The 20858-nt window shown below is 33.9% G+C and overlaps 2 protein-coding genes across 2 annotated transcripts; one reads left to right on the top strand and one right to left on the bottom strand.

Annotated features, from left to right (window-relative positions):
• Window positions 1-14: 14 nt before the first annotated feature.
• Window positions 15-3796, bottom strand: LOC133801610 (uncharacterized). The gene is made up of 7 exons (XM_062239855.1): window positions 3427-3796; window positions 2922-3224; window positions 2619-2827; window positions 2477-2525; window positions 2292-2381; window positions 2121-2183; window positions 15-1969 (listed from the first exon to the last, which is right to left on the bottom strand). The coding sequence occupies exons 1-7, from the start codon at window positions 3592-3594 to the stop codon at window positions 350-352; spliced, it is 2502 nt and encodes an 833-aa protein (XP_062095839.1). The 5' UTR covers window positions 3595-3796; the 3' UTR covers window positions 15-349.
• Window positions 3797-13778: 9982 nt separating this feature from the next.
• LOC133801609 (T-complex protein 1 subunit theta-like) lies at window positions 13779-19805 on the top strand. Its single transcript, XM_062239854.1, has 13 exons — window positions 13779-14033; window positions 14648-14910; window positions 14997-15143; window positions 15246-15407; window positions 15940-16017; window positions 16590-16723; window positions 16916-16988; window positions 17072-17149; window positions 17348-17470; window positions 17679-17773; window positions 18200-18409; window positions 19085-19142; window positions 19435-19805. The coding sequence occupies exons 1-13, from the start codon at window positions 13901-13903 to the stop codon at window positions 19498-19500; spliced, it is 1620 nt and encodes a 539-aa protein (XP_062095838.1). The 5' UTR covers window positions 13779-13900; the 3' UTR covers window positions 19501-19805.
• The last annotated feature ends 1053 nt before the right edge of the window (window positions 19806-20858 follow it).

Raw genomic sequence — 20858 nt, 5'->3', positions numbered from 1 at the left:
ATGAGGGAGAGAGATAATCAAAACATTTTCACGGTAATGTATTCTCAGTTAAAAAGTATCATATAAACAGCTGTAATGCCAAAAGCCTGCCAAAGCAAACATCAGTGACCCCATATTCAAGCAAAAACCTTCTCCCAACCAACTACAAAATAACAAATTTACTATGCCACACCAAGGCATCATCATCATCATATGCAAGCGGTCAAACTCACTGAAATCAACCTAGATACAACTGACCCCCCATGCACCAGGTGAAGATTAAACATTTTCTCTTCTGCCAGTTTCAAAAGATCAACACCAAAAATAAACTCATTATTTTCTAAGATTTCTCTTTTTCATCTCAAAAAAGCTAAGAAAAGAGTCTCTGACCTCCATTTCGCCAAACACCCCGGACAGGCAACCCACCAGGAGGGTCATCGTTCCCAACCGATGCCTCTTCTTCTGGCTCTGGATCAGAACTATTAAGATTCAAAACTGCGGCGGCCGAACCATCACCTAACCGAACTCTATGGAATTTCGAGGTTTTCTTCCGTTGCTTACTCCCACTTCCTGCATCCCCAGATTTTCCAGTACCAGTTGATACCATATTCTTCAATCCCTCGGGTATTTTACTAAGATTATTAGAGAATTCCTCCTGCTGGTCATTGTTTGTCAATTTTGATTTCCCTTTGGCAGCACGATACCCGTCCCTTGACAACACCTCCACATGTTCCTCCGAAGGTTTGTCGTTAATTTGAAGTTTCCTCACAGTGTTTATAAAGTCATCCGCTATTGTAGATTTTGAATTATCTTCATTGTCTGAGGACTTTCCTTTACCTTTATTAGAGCTGTTACTATCTTTCGTGCGCCCTTTTCCACCAGAAGCCCAATCAGTCCCCCCTTTAATATCGCTTCGAACACTAGCATTGTAGGCCTCTATAAGCTCTTTTTGTTTACGTGTATCGGGACACAACCTAGCTAAATCAAGGACAAGATGCAACAGGCCAAACTGCCCTACATAACTAATGTATACTTCTGAGTCCATTAAACCCTGTCGATACTGTCCTGATATTTCCTTAAACATAGTATACTTGTCTTCATCAAACTCAAGAGCAGCCCGAATCTTGTCCACTAAAGACTTATTTGCAGTGTTAACTTTCTCTGAATTCTGTATCGTCGGGGTATTTGTAGGCAATTTACGCGCCTGTGCAGCAGCAGAAATTGGAGGAAAATCTGAAATGGAACTGGAAGGCTCGGTGGTTCCATTCTGAACCAGATTAGGGGCAGATGCGGAGTGACTGATCCTACCAAGGTTTCCTGCAGTGGATCGAGTTTGAGCAGAACTTGCATAAGTGGATGGACCAGGCGCATTAGCAGTGGGCATCTTATTCTGGCTAAAACTTACCGAGTTTCCAGTAGTATTCATTATAGGCCAGGCTTGAGATGAATTATTAGGCGGCACTTGAGGTCCACGATTAGCTGCTGGCCAAGCCTGGCCTGAATTAAGAACAGTCACTTTGCGGTTACTTTTTTGCTTTAGATGAGATGCCATAGTCTTATTGGGTAAACCATCTGAGTTGGGTTTAGATTGACTGCTTCCAGGTGCTGTTGACAAAGGGGGAAATGCAGATTCTGCCAATGGTTTTATTAATGAGTTTTGCCCCAATGCTTGAAGATATCTATATGATTTTTCAGAATCAGCAGTGCCTAATGATTCGAATGGCTGAACGATTGATTCTATATCACTTGGATCTCCAATATCAGGAGCAACTTGCCCACTGGATGACAAAGATGGATCATCGAAAGTGCTACTTTCTGTTATAGATGTCTCCAGACTTGCCTCAATGGCCAAAGAAAGCTGTTCTTCTGAAAAATCACGACGAAACATCCTCCCTCTTCCAATTCCACTTCCTCTTCCTCCTCCTCCTCTTCCTCTTCCTCTGCGATGATCTTGTTCGCTATTTTGTCGATATATAAAACTCGTTGGTAGCTGTTACAGTTTCAAAATAGGACATAAAAAGCCAAACTTAGACTACAAAAAATGAACTAGTATGCACAAAAACCTGGAAGAGCCTCGTAGTTACAAGTGATTTACATACACAATAGCAAATACCAAATATAATTGAAAATATTGTACATACCTGTAGAGCAGCATTACGCTTAGAACGAGACATACGCCCTCCATGTTCAACAGTATTATGTCTCTGCGAAGGAATGAAAAGAGGGGGAAAAACATTAGGGAACAGAAAACTAGAATTGCAGAAACCTATAAATAGTTAGATACATCAGTCCCATGCTTCTTAAAAAGTCACCTTCATTTCAGCTTCAGCCTGAAAGACAATAAATTTTTTTGCAAGGCAAGCTTCATCTTCACATAGAAAATGGGAATGACGGAAATGCATCTGTTACAAAGGAACCCACTGAGTTAGCAAAGATATATAAAATGGAAAACAATTGACATTTCAAAGAATAACACACTGCAGTGACAACTACTTGCCTCCAAATCATCATAATTCTTAAAATGTTCATATTGTCCAGGATGCTGTCTGCATCAAACATGATTAAATATTGCCTCAGTTAAACTTAAGTTCAAGTCATACCCCGGTTCTGCAGAAATACATAAAAGTAGAATGTTTTACCTTTGGCATATATGGCAAGTGTAGTGCTCAGTAGACATATGTGAGTAAAGCTCATTGTCCCCATAGAACGGGGTTTTGCAGAAGTTACACAGAGGATGCCCTGAAAACCCACCTCTTTCACTCTCAGTTCCATCCACTTCAGAGTCACCTGTGCTTATATGTTGTTTCAGCTGTTCCCTGGTATATAGTTTTTGTTCGCAAATAAACACCTGTACGTAAATATATAAAACCCATCAACACACAGATTCTTGATGATCAATTTGTAGAGAAGGGAATAAACAAAAACGTTTAACAAAATTATACCTTCCTTCCTTCCAAGCACAGATTGCACATAACCGACCTATGCTTATGGAATAAATGACCCTTCAGCTGTTCAATACTTCGAAACCTTGCACGACGCTTCGAACCATCGTTTGACTGTTCCTCCATCTTATCACATATGCTGCATGAAAGCTTGCACATTGCTCTAATCATCTTGTAGTGCTCAACATCATCAAAAAACGCTTGCGTGTCCTCGTGGTACCAGTACGATCCCACACGACCTTCCTTTACTTCCGATGGCAATACCGAAAAGTCGTTAATCATCCTAGTATAGTCTCCCAGAGCCTGAAAGACAGTCAGAAGCACAAGGTTATAGTCATTCGATTCAACCAAGGAATTCATTAGCAGCATAATAAAAACTTCATTCCACCAAAATCTTAACCCAAAAAGAATTGAAGTTACATTGATTAGAGCTAAAGAGGTCAAATTGATCATCAAATCACGGGAATTCGATCTCTATTAACAATGAATATGCGTAAAGCCTGACCTTGGTAACGAAAACGACATCACACTCGTTCTTGCAGATGCAACAGAAGCGATTCTCGCATATGATGCGGAGGCGAGTAACGCAGGTGGAGCAAACCTCCCGATGTCCACAGGGACCGTAGGCAACCCACTCGAGAGTGTCAGCGCAGACGGCACAGTTATCTTCCATGGCTGTGATGGGTTTTGGGAGACTGAAAACGAAACCCTAATTGCAGATGTTGAAGAAGGATAATTAGGGTTTTCAGAAGAATTGAAATTGAAATTGCAATTGCAATTAGATATAAATATTAATTTGATTTTGATTTTGATTTTGTAGTTCGGTGATCGAGGAAGGTTCTTTCTCTCCTTTTGAGATCGATCTGGTCTCCACCTTCCTCCCCAAGCAAATCAATTTATAATAGAATCTGAATTGGATTACTTTGACGATTTGACCACTAAATTATTTGATATTTATATTTAAAAAAGGTAAATTACTCTTTTGTTAGCCAAAGTATGTCTTCTATTTTCAATAATCCTTATAATCCTTGTATGTCTTTCTGAAATTTGAAAACATAAATATTTAATGGTTTATTTTTTTAGACTTATATTTTATTTTATTATTTGTTTGAATTTTGTATTTTGATAAATTATATTTTAGATTTTGTATTTTAATAAATTATTTTTTAGACCCTGTGTATTCTAAAATAGTTCAAATAGACCCTTGAACCCGATTTCAATCAAAGTTTTTTTTTAACTAAAATCACAAATAATTAATCAAACTAACAACTCAAAACAAAAATGCAATCATTCTGCCTAATAACTGTGTTGTTATATTCAATTTTTTGTTCATCAAAATTAGGTTTAGGAGCTTATTTGAACTATTTTACAAAATACATAGTCCAAAAGGTAATTTGTCAAAATACAGAGCCAAACAGGTAATGAGCCAAAACACAGGGTCTAAAATGTATAAACTCAATATTTAATACCCTAATTAATAAAATTTTGTCAATATGACCAAACTGTCAGGAGTTATATATAATTTGTAGCTCGTATGATTTAGAGTAATTTGATTAAATTAGTAAAATTTTATTAATTAAATTTGAGTTTAGGGTACTAAATATGTACAATTTCAAAATAGAAAGTATCAAATGTGTACGATTTTAAAATGCAGGGTACCAAATATGTACGATTTGAAAATGCAAATATCAAATAAGCATTATTTGTAAACACAAGGTACCAAGATGATACTTTGCAAAAACACAGGTACAAAATAATTACATATCCAAAACATTTAAAAAATAAGATATTTATAAAAAATGAAATTTTAATTTGTTAAAATTTTTTATGACCAATATCTATTAGGATAATTCTATGGTAGGCCCTTTAAAAAGAGTCCTACTGTATGACTCTTTTGTGTTCTCAACCCGTGAATAGTTTTCGGTGCGATTTTTTTTATGACCATGTATATTGTAGTTATTTAGAGCATCCTGCAAATTTTCAGAAAAATCCGAATAATTTACAGTGCCGAAAACAAATTATTGCACGCGTGACTAATTTTTTTATGCGCGTGGAAAATAACATATTTGAATTTAGTTTTCGGCACTGTAAATTATTCAGAATTTTCTGAAAATTTGCAGGATGCTCTAAATAACTACAATATACACGGTCATAAAAAAAATCACGCCAAAAACTGTTCAAAGGTTGAGAACACAAAAAAGCCCTACGGTAGGGCTCTTTTTGAAGGCCTTACCAAATAAATTTCCTATCTATTATTTTGATATTTTAAACTATCATTAACAAATGGAGGCACATCTCAAATCTTTAAACTCATTATTTATGGGATAATATAAAATCAATAAAGTATAGATGGGAAAATAAAAAATATATGAAATAATAATTGTCCAAACTTAAAGAAAAATATTAAACAAGTTGCAACAATCAACAAATATCTTTAGTCATTCTAATTATCGTCGATTAACTTTTCATATATGATAAGTAATTTCATCATAAACACGAGATATTTCACATACTTGAGTTCTGGAAATACTAAACTCGAAGTTCCATCAATCATTTGTAAAACAGTAACCTGCACTTTATAATTTTCTTCACCCCATCAAAATACATGTCTTTTTCTACAATGGTCCTTATAAAATTGTGAATACCGCAACAAACAATCACAAAATACTTTTGTATACTCAGATCATATTAAGATGTTTGCTTTGAAATTGGTGTTAGGGTTTATGTCTTGGAAACATATGTAAACACATTTTATTTTGAAAGTTAATAAAAGTATATTTTTCTTATAATTGAATATCTAAATTATTATTTAAATAATTAATATAAATAAATGAAAAATGTTGATTTTGCATTTGAAAGTGTTGGGGAAGATATTGCAATAAAATTGTGATCGAGGAATCTTAGATCGTTGCAACAAAGCCACAACATTGCTTCCCGACATCAAGAGTATTTTAGAGGTCCGTCGTAGAAGCTGCCACATCACCATCCTTTTAGATTAAATTGACATGCATCAAGAGTATTTTAGAGGTCCGTCGTAGAAGCTGCCACATCACCATCCTTTTAGATTAAATTGACATGGGATACTAATTGTAGTTGGGTCTTTCTTTGGGGAGTTGATCAATTTGTTATCAAGAAGACAAAGAAAGATGAGAAAAAATGGTCTTCATGTGGGCCTGCAAAAAAAAAAGGGAATGAATGCTCTTAATCAATATTATCATCTCATCTTTTTGTTGGGAGGAGATATATACACAGTTGGAGACATTTTTTTAGGTAGCCGGCAGACCAAGAATGAAGAAAAACAAAAGAAAGAAAGAAAAGTACAAAGGGGAAGGAGAATAAGGAAAAATGACCATTGTAGACATCTATTTGACTCAATTTTCTTCTCTTTTTTTCTCTAGACTTAATTTCTTTTTATGTATTTTATGAACAGTGTTTGAATTGATTATGGGTATTTTTAAGATTTTAATTATAAGCTAAATTTTCTTAGAAGCTAGGATTGTTAATGAATTCTAACATGTGATTTTGGTATTTGTTGTAAGGGTGTTATTTGTGAATCGATATTTTATTCGTTCAAGTATTATTATTGACTACTACTTGCTTTTGTTTGGTCATCAATTGTGATTTATTGAGTAAATTCCAAATATTGAAAGAGTTGTGGTTAATTTATACAAAACTTGAAAGGTGCAAGATTGTTTTCTTTGAATTGTGATTTGTGATAATATATAAATATATTATTGACTTGTATAGCTAAAAAGAATTGGTGATTGATGTTGAATTCTTAAAGTTTGATTGGCATAGACATATGTTAATTTTATGATGAAATTAAAATGGTAGTGATTTCGATGGAAGTCTATAAACTTGTTGGGAAATATTGGTTAATAATCCCTAGTTTGCTATAGTATACCTGCAACATTGTCACTAAATTGCATATTAGGAGGAGTTGGTAATTCTTGTTCATCTTTATTATCATGCTATCTTGCTATTTTGTTTGTTTTATTACTAAATGTTTTGTTCCGAGTTGTTAAGAATTGATTTTTGCACGATTATTTGCTAATTTAATCTGTGTAGACGATACTATATACTTATCACTTTATTACTTATCTGTGATTGTGTACGCTTGCACATTATATCAAAATTTTACACAACGAGTTTTTGGCACTATTGTCGGGGATCAATTTTATTGAAATTTTGTTTGTAAAACTCAATTAATTTTCAATTTTGTTTCTTATTTTTCGTTTGTTTATTTTTATTTTTCCTTGTTCTCTTTTATGCTCTTGTTTATTTAGTTTTCTTACGAGGTACTTGAGATGTCACATTAATAAATACTCTTGAATCTTGTTCAACATGACTCGGAGCCTTTACATAGAGCTTGGTGGAGATACACAACTTTGCTAATGAGGTTCTTATATCATGGTTTGTCCAAAAAGTGTCAACCAAAGGTCTTCCTCAATGATTTGAATGCCACAACAAGAGAATAAGTGAAAAGATAAGATGATACCACCAATTTCTACCAAGTATTTGTGGATGAAGTCTATTGGATGTTAGAAATAAATATGGCATAATACAATGAATGGTGGAATTGGAATTGTTCTATGACCAATCAAGGGTGGGAGGACAATGACAACAATATGGAGTCAACTTTTGACACTTGTACTCAAGGACCAAATGAAGAGAATTGGGAAGATCTTCAAGAATTTATCATAGAAGATGAACCTCACCAAATGGTTCGATCATGTTCATTGGAGGCGTTGATGATGGAGTTTATGGCTAAAAATGATTCCTTAATTCAGAGCCAAGCTACATCCTTGAAGAATTTGGAAAATCAAATTGGGTTATTGGGCAACGAGTTGTGTAATAGACCCCACGGTGCTTTGCTTAATGATATGGAAAATTCATTGGGGAAAGAACTATGTAAGGAAGTCAATTTAGGGAGTGGTAATGAAATGGATTTGCTAGAGGAAAATTTTGAGCATAAAAGTGAGATCTCTTCAATCCAAAGTAGCGAAGAAGAGGGAAATAAAGTAGTAAATTCATGTTTGTCGAATTCTACCTCTGTCCCAAATGCTGTAACATTATTTCAACAAAGTGGTGTAGAAAAGTTAAATGTTAACCTACCATTAACATTTGTGCAACACCTCCAAAAACAACAAGAAGAAGCCTTTGCTTTTCAACATAAAGAGTCATTTGTTATAGAAGAGTACACATACGAAGATCTTTTCTAGTCACCACCTCTCCCGCCAACTTTAATATCATTATTTGGCATCCATTATGCTCATTTTTCGAAAGCAAGTCAAGTTGAACGTTTAAGCTCCCTCCATTTACTTATGGTTAAAGTAAATAACCTCATATTAATAAGTTAAAAATAATTTAAAAAATATATTTTTTACATGAAATACCCAAATTAGCTTTTTTTTTTATTTTTGAATGTTCGACATTTCTTTTTTATATGATTTTATTTTACTTTTTTTAATCTTTTTACTTTATTACGGTTTCTTCTACAGACTACCTTTTTTTATTCTTACATGTTGTAATTATTTTTTTCTCTTTTCTTTTATAGCGGGATCACTTAATACCCATTTTATTTCTTGTTCATCTTCTCCAATTTCCATATTTTCCCCATTGATCAACCGGTTGTTATTTTTTTCATATTGATCAACCAGTTGTTATTCCACCATTCCCCTCTTCCTCCTGCCAACCATTCTTAGTTATATATATAGTTTGTTGATATCATATTATTCATAATAGTTACTACTTTGTCAACCTCTAATTCTATTTTCCATTTTCAAAAAAGGTTTCTTGAATTTCTAAGTTAAAAAAATCACATGCTTCAAAGAAGAAAATTGAGTTTAAAGTTGCTCACAAATAAAAAACAATGGCAAAAAAATTGTAACGTCCCTAAGGTAGGGTACGTTCGCCACATACTCGTAATTCTAGAGTTTACGAGTATGTTAGGCACTTGACTAAAATGATTAAATAAAATGATACGAAGAAATACAGAAAAATTTAAAACTTTTATATAAACTTATTAGTAGAAATTATTACACGTATGAATACTTTAAATTTAAGGCAGCCATATGAAAACTCTAAACCATTATTGCATTGCTACTGAGTCCGTGCTCCACAAGTTGCTCAACAGCTAAAGCCACACCTGGAAAAATGTTGGAAAATAACATAATGAGCTAACGCTCAGTAAGCAAATCTCATGCATACACATACACATGAATGTCGTGAGTTTGTAGTGCACATATACTAATATGCTGACTTATATACTTATGCATTTCATTTATTGCTCAAGCACTTTCAAACTTTACTTTTATGCTATTTCTTTTAGTTTCACATTTTTATGGGCCCAATATCACTTGTGCACACTGTTTGATTCAGCCAATGCCTGCAGGGCTTGTTACACATATCATATAGAATCCCATAGGTTCTCCTCCGGCTAGCCATCATCTCAGCTAGGCTCATCATAACACTCATTTCATCGTTGCCATAGCTGCCATACTTATTACACATATGGAGGAGAAAGACGGAAACATGGCAAACATATCTGAATGGTCAACTCTGACCTAGCCCACACTAGTGGGCAGCCACTATAAGTCTTATAGACTTCCGTCTTCTTTACTGAACTTACTTGATTGCTTCATCAAAACAGTGACACCCTTTTTAAACATCTTATTATCACTTTGCTTAAGCCTTGTGTCATTAAAATGTTTAACTTTACATAATACTTTTCAAGGCATTTCATAACTTTTCTCATATTCATATGCATGGTCTTATATCACATAATAATGTATCACATAATTGTACATGCCATGCATACATGCTGATGCTGAAATGCCAATGTTCATGTTCATGATTCATGTTGATGGTATTCAATCAAGGCATTGTATCACATCTCATATAACTCAAAACATCTTTAGTCATAATACATGAAGCTTTGGGTTGGTGGCGTTGTTATACCTTAACGTAGAGCTATGGCTCAGGTCTAAGGTTTCCAGCCTAAAAACTTAAACGCTTCATATATCATAACATATAACAAATCATGAACATAGAGTAATCCACATATCCATCAACATAAGAACACATACTTGCACATAATTCATATCATTCTTAACCAAGTAAGACATCTTTCACATATCACGGAATTCATCAATTACACATCACACAACACCCTTATGGTGTTCATATAACCATTCTTCACATACTTATCATTTGCATCATCATCATACCATACTTAACTCATCAGATGTACACAATCAATGTAGTTATGCATCTTACACTTAAGCACAAAATGTGAGATTTACTTACCTTAGGTCCTTAGCTTATTTTAAAATTCTTCACCAAGAGTCAATCAATCAAATCCATACAAATCCTATTCAAGGCACATCATTTATTAAATTCTATCAAAATCATAAATATACACTATTGATAGTGTATATTAATAATACCAGAAACTATATAAATGATAATAATAATTATTATCAACGTAATGCAAATAACTCTTTGTTGACTGTCTTTTTAGCCAACGACGTGAGAACGTCAATAACGACAAGCCTTCAAGAGAATATAAACGACACAGACGGTATAATAAAGAAAATAAAGAACACACAAGAGATTTTTATAGTGGTTCAGCCCCGATTGTCGGTAATAGCCTAATCTACTTAGAGTTGTGACTTATAGACCTATACTCAAGATCAGATGGACTGAGCCAACTGAGTTTCTTCAGTACAGATTGTGAAAAGTACAATAATTCTCTCTTATTTCAACACTTTCTCTCTCTAGAATAGACAGTCCCAATTTTCTCTCTCTAGAAATAAGCAGCTCAAAAAAGACCCTCCTCTCATCCCATCAGCTCTCTATTTATAGGTTTGGGATCCTCAACTGATATCCCCTTACAATCGGGATATTTTATTATTCATCTTATATTTATATTACAATAAATGTTTAAAATATAACTAATTCCTCAATTTGAGTGAGGAATGAGAGATTCCCGCGCATGTTGTTGGAGTTGTGTCTGACTTAGTCTCCTCTAGCTAGTTGGTCCACCTCCTACTCACTACCCATGCAAGTGTTGGTTGAACATGCATGGTGGTAGGATATGCATGGTGGTAGGACATGTTTTTGTGGGTTGAACGTGCATGGTGGTAGGACATGCACTTCTCTCCTCTAACATGGCATTCTCCTCTAGCATGCCATATTCCTCCTTGAACCAATCTCCTTGGCACCTCACCTTGGACAAGATTGAGGCAACCTCCTTTAGCATCCCCAAACATGTCCGATCGAACATTGTATAGGCTCTCCTTATCAAAATCTAAGTCTCATTCTTCTTGCATGAGACTCCTCCTCCTTAGCTACTTACCTTGGACACGTTTGAGCCAACACTTAGGAAATCTTGGGAGGCTTGCCTCCTACATACCCTTGGGGTCTCTTAGGACCACATCCTCCTTGAGGTCTCCTAGGACCACTCCCCTTAACTCTCCTAGAATGCATTCTCCTTAGCCTCCTAGGATGCATTCTCCAATTTTTAGGTATAACACTCTTCATATAAAACCATGCTTTAAACCTTGCTCATAAGATAATGTACTCTTATGATAATAATAATAATAATCCCAACAAAAATAATAATTATCGTCTATAATTAAACTTATTTCGATATTAATAACAAAATACTTCAATAACAATACGTATATGGATGTATATATTCAAATAGTCATTTTATAAAAGAAATAATATTTTTAACATAAAGTTGTAATAATCAATATAATGATAATAATATAAATATAAATATTTATATTATTATTAATTAGTCATAATATCAATTCCAGTGATATAATAAATATACTTTCTTCAAAATTCAATGGTCTTACAAATATCAATAACTGTAAGAAACTAATATTTGATATTATTTTAATATTCAAATATTAACAAAATATTAATATATAAGAATAATTGTTAAATAATAGGTTTACTATAAATCACACTTTTTATATATATATATATATGAATCTGTATTCTTGATTTACTTAACAAAATAATAACAATAATAATTAAAATTACTTAATCATAATAGTTTCCATATTAATATAAAATCAATTAAATATGTATTTTTATATTTTATTTAATATCTAATATTTTCTAGAAAATTGGACAGCGCAACGGCTATAAAGTGGACAATTCCAAAATCAAAACCTGTATAAAAAATATATACAATCCCAGACAGCCAGTAAATTACAGAAAATATTACATATATCAATAATATATAATTATATACTATAAATACACATAATAACAATTACTCTAATCAATCACAATTAAATCACAATATATAGGTCAAAGAAATTATACCAAGGTGATCGGGTTCCACAACAAGTCAAACGATGATTTTCTGAGACTCAAAACATACTTCAAAACCTCGAACACTAAGTTTCGACCGTCGGTCTACGGTGGATCGTGGTGGCTCGTGGTGGGCCCACCACCCAACTATGATAGATGTAGGAACAAGTTATTGGGTTTTGAAGCCCACAACACAAAGAGCACGATGGTGGTGACGGATCGGCAAACGGATGCTCGAGGTGGCCGAATCGCAACTTTGAAGTCACGGGGTGGCCGAACTTAAATCGAGTGGTTGAGGCGTTTAATCGGCGAGTGAGCTCTAGATTCCCGCGTGGGTCGATAGTTCGAAGGCCTCTGAATCCAACAGTCCGGCGCATGGCTAAAAGTGGTGGCCGGAAAGTACTCCTGCGTCGTCGGCAACAGTAACACGCAGAGAGAGAGAAAGAGAGAGAGAGAGAGAGGCTCAGGTAAAAAGAAAGGCTGAAGCCTTTTATTTTATTTATTTATTTATTATTATTATTATTTTTTTAAATTACACTTAGACCCAAAATACTAAAATTATTTTCAAATAAGTCCTTTAGCAAAATTTTCTTAATTTTATAAAAATCCTCAATTAAAATTATATGACATTCGGGTCCAATACTTGACTACTCAAGTTTCTCTCTCTTTAATCTCATTAAAAACATAAAATGATATTTTAAACACTATTTTTCCATTACTATTTCTTAAATTTGTAAACTTGTACATTTTATGTATTAAAACTCTGATTTATAATAAAAAAAAATGTATAATGAAAATGTTGGATATTACAAAAATATGCTGCCAAACCTGCAAAAAACGCATCAGCTAAGAAAAGGGTAGCTCCAAGTGATGTTGATGGCCCTAAGACTAGAAAGCCTAAGTTGAAATTTGTTGACCCAAAGGTACCCAAAAGTTCTCATTTAATGTGTCGGTATTATTAATTTATGTAATTTATGATTTTTCTTTAAATGTTAATAATAGGCTAATGAAGAATATGATTTTATATCATGTGATTTTAAAATTTGTTGAAGTTAAATAATAGGATCAACTCGACCAAACCAACCCAACCTAACCCATTTAACAATGTGCCATGGAGGGTTTGGTTGTATATTGAAAATATTTTGAACGACCTATGATTTTTTATTTGAGCGTTGCTATTTGACACCTTAAGGTGTCAAACACCATATGAGATAACATTATGTGGTTAATTAGCGATACCTCATAATCCTTATTAAATTCGAATGTGCGAGATCCGATATTGAATTGCACCAATAACAGTATACCACTTCCTTGTGTTTGGGTTAGCAATTCTCTTTTTTCAAATCGATGAGGTTGGGTTGGCTCGTTAAAACATACTCAACCCCACCATTCCAACCCATGTGCCCTCGTAAAAAAAAATAACGAGAGGGTAAAATAGGTATTTTGATTAGAAAAATGGTTATTAATTTAAATTTTTGAAAATGTGGGTAAAAAGTAAATGGACCTTCTAAAACCGGGTATGGTGTGTAATTTCCTGTTCTTTCTTTGATTTGATTTTTTGCAGAGAAGAAGAAGAAGAAGCCGAAAGCCATTTCTAGGGTTTGGGTTTGGCCTCTTTCTTTCGAACACTCACGAAGAATTGGAAAATGTCGTACGGTATACAGTCTATGCTTAAGGAGGGACACAAGCATCTCTCTGGTCTCGACGAAGCTGTGCTCAAGAACATCGATGCTTGCAAGCAACTCTCCACTATCACCCGAACTTCTCTTGGCCCCAATGGTAATTTATCCACTATCTTTATCTTCAATAATGGCTTATCTTAATCTTTTTTAACTTTTCTTTTTAATAGCGTAATTGGGAGATCGGGATGTTAAAAATGTTGGGTTTCACTTGAATTTTCTGATCGATTGACTGTTGTTCTTGGATCCTTGAAACTAGATTTATGTTATCAGTTGCTAATTGTTTTGAACGTGGTAGTAAAATCACTTTGTAATAACGTAGATGCTCGGTTATTATGTTCAAGCAACTCTAGCTAGTGTTATTGTTTTTTTTTTTTGCATCTTTTTTTGGTTGTAAAACTTGAAAATGTACGAAAAAGTTAAATGGGTCTTCATATTTTGTATGATTTTTTTTAACTGAATCAGGCATGAATAAGATGATGTACTGCTGTTCTTGGATCCTTGAAATGAGATTTATGTTTTTAGTTGCTAATTGTTTTGAATTTGGTAGTAAAATCACTTAGTAATAATGTAGATGCTCGGTTATGATGTTCAAGCAACTCTAGCTAGTGTTATTGTTTTTTTTGTATCTTTTTTGGTTGTAAAACTTGAAAATGTAAGAAAAAGATAAATGGGTCTTCATATTTTGTATGATTCTTTTTTTTACTGAATCAGGCATGAATAAGATGGTGATCAATCATTTGGACAAGCTTTTCGTCACAAACGATGCTGCCACTATTGTTAACGAACTTGAGGTTCAACATCCTGCTGCCAAGATCTTGGTTCTAGCAGGCAAGGCTCAACAAGAGGAAATAGGAGATGGTGCTAATTTGACGATTTCTTTTGCCGGTGAGCTTCTCCAAAATGCTGAGGAGCTTATAAGGATGGGTCTGCACCCTAGTGAGATTATCAGTGGATACAACAAAGCTATTACTAAGGTTTCCTTACATGCTCTGTTAACTGATTTTGGTTGCAAATTTAATATTTTGCAAATTTTAATTTCTTTTCTTTTGTGAAATTTCAGACAGTTGAAATCTTAGATGAGCTGGTAGAGGAAGGTTCTGAAACCATGGATGTTCGCAACAAGGCTGAAGTGATTATTAGAATGAAGGCAGCTGTTGCCAGCAAACAATTTGGACAAGAAGATGTTTTGTCCTCACTTGTTGCTGATGTAATTTTAATCTCATCGGCCTATGTTTACTACTTCTGGTTTTATCACCTTTTTTTTTCATTGGAGTTTTTGTTAACGAACATTTTCTATTTTCTGCCACAGGCATGTATTCAAGTATGCCCCAAGAATCCAGCAAACTTTAATGTGGATAATGTTCGTGTTGCAAAGCTCTTGGGAGGGGGTTTACAAAATAGTTCGGTGGTAAGAGGCATGGTCTTGAAAAGTGATGCTGTAGGGAGCATAAAACATACAGAAAAGGCGAAGGTTAGTGCTTATTTTCATGACATTTTAAGAATAGAAGCTCATTGATTATAATGTTATTCAAGACGTGGCCTTCTTTTTCAATCACCTTTCGTTAAATTGATTTCATTTTAGTTGCTCTTTAGGATTCCATAATCTGGTTTGTTGAAAATTTAAATATTGCATTAAGAAATGGTGGGGAGTTTATTTTCATGTTAGATGATGCTGAGATGGCTATTTCATCCTATGCTTGCTATTTTTTTCCCTTTGATTAAAATTGTCTCAATATGTAAAAATATTTTTGATTTTGCTGATTTTTGGTACAACATTCAGAAGTAGGGCCTTATGTACTGCTTCATAAGCTACATTTTTTTTTTCTTTTTTTTTATACGAGTATATTGGTAGCTACTTATTATTAATATTCCTATCGGACTTCTATAGTAATTAGTAGCTTTTTAACCCAACAATTTTTTAATACTTTTCTTGTATTTTTTTATGTGAAGTAGCATGTCTACCTTTTTAACCTTGTATGTTCTATTATACCTACTTCATTCAGGTTGCTGTATTTGTTGGTGGTGTGGATACCTCTGCAACTGAGACAAAGGGAACAGTTCTAATTCATAGTGCTGACCAGGTAAAATTCTGAAATGGATATTTTTTGCTCGCTATTATATGAACGTTTCTCTTCTTCTTCTTCTGGCTTGCTTATTCACGAGGTAGCCAATATACTCAGCAGTTATTTTCTGTTTTATTTTCTTTATTTCTTGCTTTTTCTTTGCATGCACTTGCAGTTGCCTGTCTGTCAATGCATTTGTTGTTGTGGCTAATTTTGATTCTCCACGTAACTAATGTATTGTGCAAAATTTTCCTTCATCTCATATTAATGTTTAGTGGCATCCATTTTTCTGGGTTCTTTTGGTTGTTTAGTTCATATTTTCTCCTTAATGAATGATGAATTAAAAAAAGAAAAGGTATTCTCGCTGGACAGTTTTGGGCTTGCAATTTTACTCTTTCCCATGATATTGGTTGGTATTCCTGACTCAGGAATGCCAAATGACACCATCCTGAGAATACTGTTCTGCTTTGTTCTTGCCCCAGTTGATGTTAAAATTGCTTCTTAATATCTTGGCTTGCTATGTTATCCTTGACATTTTTATGTATTATGTGTCTTTAAGTAGTTCTCATAGTTTTTTTAATATCTTGTAGCTAGAAAATTATGCAAAAACTGAAGAAGCTAAAGTTGAGGAGCTTATAAAGGCAGTTGCTGATTCAGGTGCCAAAGTAATTGTTAGTGGAGCAGCAGTTGGGGAGATGGCACTTCATTTCTGTGAGCGCTACAAGTATATCACCTTCTATGTTTTTTTATTATATTGATTAACTTACTAATTTTCAAAACATACTTGTGATTGCTGTACATATCTAAATGCTTTTGATCTTTTATGAAATCTGTGAAATTTTTTCAAGTTTTTATTATTCTATTAAGATTTTTCTAAGCATATCTGATAATTTAATATGGGACTTTTTCCTTGCAGGCTTATGGTTTTGAAAATTAGTTCAAAATTTGAATTAAGACGATTTTGCCGCACTACTGGTGCTGTTGCTATGGTAAGTAAGCTAGCATTTAATAGTACTCAAATTTTTTCAAATTTTTCCAAAATTCTCTAACAATATTCTTATTTGTGTTACAGTTGAAGCTTAGCAAGCCAAACCCAGATGACCTGGGACATGTTGATTCAGTTTCCGTAGAAGAAATTGGTGGTGCTAGGGTACGTAAATATTTTGAGGATCAGGAAACGATAGCAATTGCAATATAAGTATCCGGGTGTGACTCGAACTTCAGACCTTGTGTGAGCAAACCAAAGGCTGATTGTTTGAGCTACCACCCTTGGGTATTTTGTTCCTGTTGTTTTTATTATTTATTTTTCCTTTTAATCTCATTAACATTTCCCATAATGTAAATATAGGTCACTGTTGTGAAGAATGAAGAAGGTGGGAACTCCGTAACCACTGTTTTATTGCGAGGAAGCACAGATAGCATCTTAGATGACCTTGAAAGAGCAGTTGATGATGGAGTAAATACTTACAAGGTAATTTGGACTAGTTTTTCTTTGTGTATTGATCTTCTTTTAGAAGCAACATTAGGTGTCTTTAATTGTCTATTACAATCTCCTTAGGATGGTATGACTGTATGATCCATACAGAGCAGGTTTTTTGACAGTACTTGTTGCGTCAGGCTTATGAATTGGAAACTTATCTACCCCACTAACCATTCTTACCGGGTACTTTTCCTGTTAGGCTATGTGCAGGGATAGCCGAATGGTTCCTGGTGCAGCTGCTACTGAAATTGAATTAGCTAAGAGAGTGAAAGAGTATTCATTTAAAGAAACAGGGTAATTTGTTTGTTTCCTTTTTTGTTTTTTTCCCAGTTTTTGTTTGTCTTTTAACATGGTTGAATCCTCTGGTAAAACTATTGCTAGTTCTTGAGAATCACTTGTGGTCTGTTTGGCGCAATAAAATATTTTTTTTTCCTTGTTTCCCCTGCCATGCATACTTTTTCTGCTCTTTGATCATTATGAATTTATAATGCCAGTGTTCTAAAATGTCATATGTGATCTACACACTGAAGTTGAAGTGAGAGTTTCAGTGCAACTCATTTAAGACCGTGGCAGTAGCTTTTTGTGTGGGGTTTCCAATAACTTATTTCTTTCAAGAAAGATTATAGACTCGAGGGACAAGGCAGACAATTAATTTTAATTTTTTTGGTATGTCATGGTGTGACAATATTAGTGAAGTAACAATTACTATCTTCTGTGCAGATTGGACCAGTATGCTATAGCAAAATTTGCTGAGAGTTTTGAAATGGTGCCTAAAACCCTATCTGAGAATGCTGGTCTTAATGCCATGGAAATTATTTCCTCTTTATATGCTGAACATGCATCTGGAAACACCAAAGTTGGTATTAGCTTGGAGGAAGGTGCTTGTAAGGATATCTCAACCATGGATATCTGGGACCTTCATGTTACCAAGTGAGCAATCTCTTTTATTTTAAAGACACTAATTATACTTTTTACATATTTTTAAAGCTCTATTGAACTATTCAAGTTAGTGAAATGCTTCTTAAAACTTCTATACTTTTTTTTTCATGGGATTCTTTTAGTGAATTATAAGTTCCTCCCGTCTCTTACACTAGTTTGAGTCTGAAGGTTGTCATAGCTAGCATAATAATGATTGATGTTTTGTTAATGGACGCCTTGACCTTCCCATCACATGTTATATTTTTCAGTGTAAAACCACAAACAGAACCAAATTTACTCTCTCTTTATAGCATTGGATTTAAATATATAGAGTAATGGGCCTTGACCTTCCCATCACATGTTATATTTTTCAGTTTAAAACCACAAACAGAACCAAATTTACTCTCTCTTTATAGCATTGGATTTAAATATATAGAGTAATGGGCTACGCGGAGTTTCTCTATTTTTCCTTTTTTGGTTTCTTTGTTTTGAGGGTAACAAATCATCATACCGGTATTATATAAATGTTTGATATTATTGAACAGTTCTGATTATGTTTCTTAATTCAGATTTTTTTAAAATTTTTATAATTTGTAGTGTTCACTCAACTCTATATTATGAAAGTGAAAATAACTATATGTTATGGAAGATTCTGGTTCATTTATTTTGTTGGGTTCTTTGTCTCAGGTTCTTTGCTCTCAAGTATGCTGCTGATGCTGCTTGCACTGTACTACGAGTGGACCAGGTAATTAATTAGTAAAAATTCCTTTTTGTGACTCTTAAATAACTTTAGCCTCCAATCTCAAGTTATTTGTACTATCCGAGGCAAGAGCACAAGTTAAAAAAAAATATGCATTAATTTGTCCGTGACAAGGTTATTATTAGTAGACAAATTTCAAAAAAAGAAAGGAAACTCCAGTGTCAAACTTTGATTATGTCTTTGGTTGATGTTAATGAACTGTTGAAAAGGGTCATGATTTTTGTCCGAGTGAAATTTTTCGTTTGTCATAACGTCCGCATTGATAATTATGTTGCAGATTATAATGGCGAAACCAGCCGGTGGCCCTGGTAAAAGAGATCAACCTGCAATGGACGAGGACTAGATCGTTTTCGCTTAGATTTTGGCTAGGAAATTTACAAAACTTGGTTAGGCATCTTTTGTTATCTGCAGGTGCTGAAATTGTCTATTAGAAATTTTGTTTGCGTTAAGAGGGATTTCAATTCTAATGGTTTGTGCTTTTGAGAGGGGCTTTTTTTGGTTTGTTTCTCTTGCTTTTTAGCTTAATTGAGTTTTATTCTGAAGCCATTTCCATTGGATTGTTTTGGCCAAAGTATTATTTTGGGTAACATAGGCATTCACTAGGCAAAATTTAAACTCTTTTAATTTAAGGAAAGCAGACTTTCATTAGATGCACGAGTACATGTAATGTAAGATAAAAATATGTTAATTGGACACTTAATCTTATGTTTAAAGTTTAAATTCCAACTCAAATTGTAATATTTTAAACTCTAATGATTATTTACTACGCTCCACTCGATTACTTTTTAGTTAAAATCTCATGAATCCAATCCAGAGGCAGTGATAATATGAGCAATGCCATACTTAGCCATTTCAAGTTCAAAAAATGAAACAATTAAGGCTGCCATTCAAGGCCTACGAGCTTGTTCATACTCTTCTCATCCTCCTTTGCCTTCTTCCCCTTGACGCCATGAAGTCGGACGCCTCTTCACATTGGTTCTTAGAGCCAGACCAAAAGTCCAGGGTTTGGACTCACCAAGATGTTTCTTGAAAAACAAAACAGGCTTAGTAGAGTCTATGCTGCTCATCTTGACAAGAGGAAGAAAGTCTGTTTATATACTATTATTATTATTATGTGTGTTGATGGGTTATATATATATATATATATATGATATATATAGATACAGGTGTAAACTATATACTAGGGAACAACTGAAACAACATATAAGCACAGGTGACTCTGAAGTGGATGGAACTGAGAGTGAAAGAGGTGGGTTCTATGGGGACGATGAGCTTTTTACTTGCCATATATGTCAAAGGTAAAACAATATACTTTTATGGATTTCTGCAAGGCAATATTTAATCCTGATTAATGCAGACGACATCATCCTGGACAATATGATTATTCCAAGAATTATGGTGATTTGGTATTTGCTATTGTGTTTGTAAATCACTCGTAACTACGAGGCTCTTCTAGGTTTCTGTGCTTTAGTCTTTTGTATATTAGTTCAGTTTTTGTATGTCCTATTTTGAAACTGTAATAGATACCAACGAGTTTTAGATGTCTCAAAATCAAGTTATATCAATAGCAAATATATTTACTAATTTTTTGGAACAAAATTAGCATAGTTCTAATTTTCTTAGGATTTCTCCAACTCATAACACTATATATATGGTGTTGCACTAATACCAAAATTAACGAATCTTAGCACTATATTTTTT

The sequence above is a fragment of the Humulus lupulus genome, chromosome 9, assembly GCF_963169125.1.
Source record: "Humulus lupulus chromosome 9, drHumLupu1.1, whole genome shotgun sequence".
NCBI lineage: Eukaryota > Viridiplantae > Streptophyta > Magnoliopsida > Rosales > Cannabaceae > Humulus > Humulus lupulus.
The sequence above is the reverse complement of the archived record's forward strand: the minus strand, read 5'-3'. Positions and strand labels throughout refer to the sequence as shown.

What these genes read in the sequence shown, in the direction of transcription:
- LOC133801609 (XM_062239854.1), top strand. Translation starts at nt 13,901, where the DNA reads ATGTCGTACGGTATACAGTCTATGCTTAAGGAGGGACACAAGCATCTC. An exon ending in TAATTCATAGTGCTGACCAG is followed by an intron (nt 16,018 to 16,589) that starts GTAAAATTCTGA and finishes AATATCTTGTAG; the next exon opens with CTAGAAAATTATGCAAAAAC. An exon ending in CTGTACTACGAGTGGACCAG is followed by an intron (nt 19,143 to 19,434) that starts GTAATTAATTAG and finishes ATTATGTTGCAG; the next exon opens with ATTATAATGGCGAAACCAGC.
- LOC133801610 (XM_062239855.1), bottom strand. Translation starts at nt 3,594, where the DNA reads ATGGAAGATAACTGTGCCGTCTGCGCTGACACTCTCGAGTGGGTTGCC. An exon ending in ACTTGCCATATATGCCAAAG is followed by an intron (nt 2,526 to 2,618) that starts GTAAAACATTCT and finishes TGTTTGATGCAG; the next exon opens with ACAGCATCCTGGACAATATG. An exon ending in AGAATTATGATGATTTGGAG is followed by an intron (nt 2,382 to 2,476) that starts GCAAGTAGTTGT and finishes CCTTTGTAACAG; the next exon opens with ATGCATTTCCGTCATTCCCA.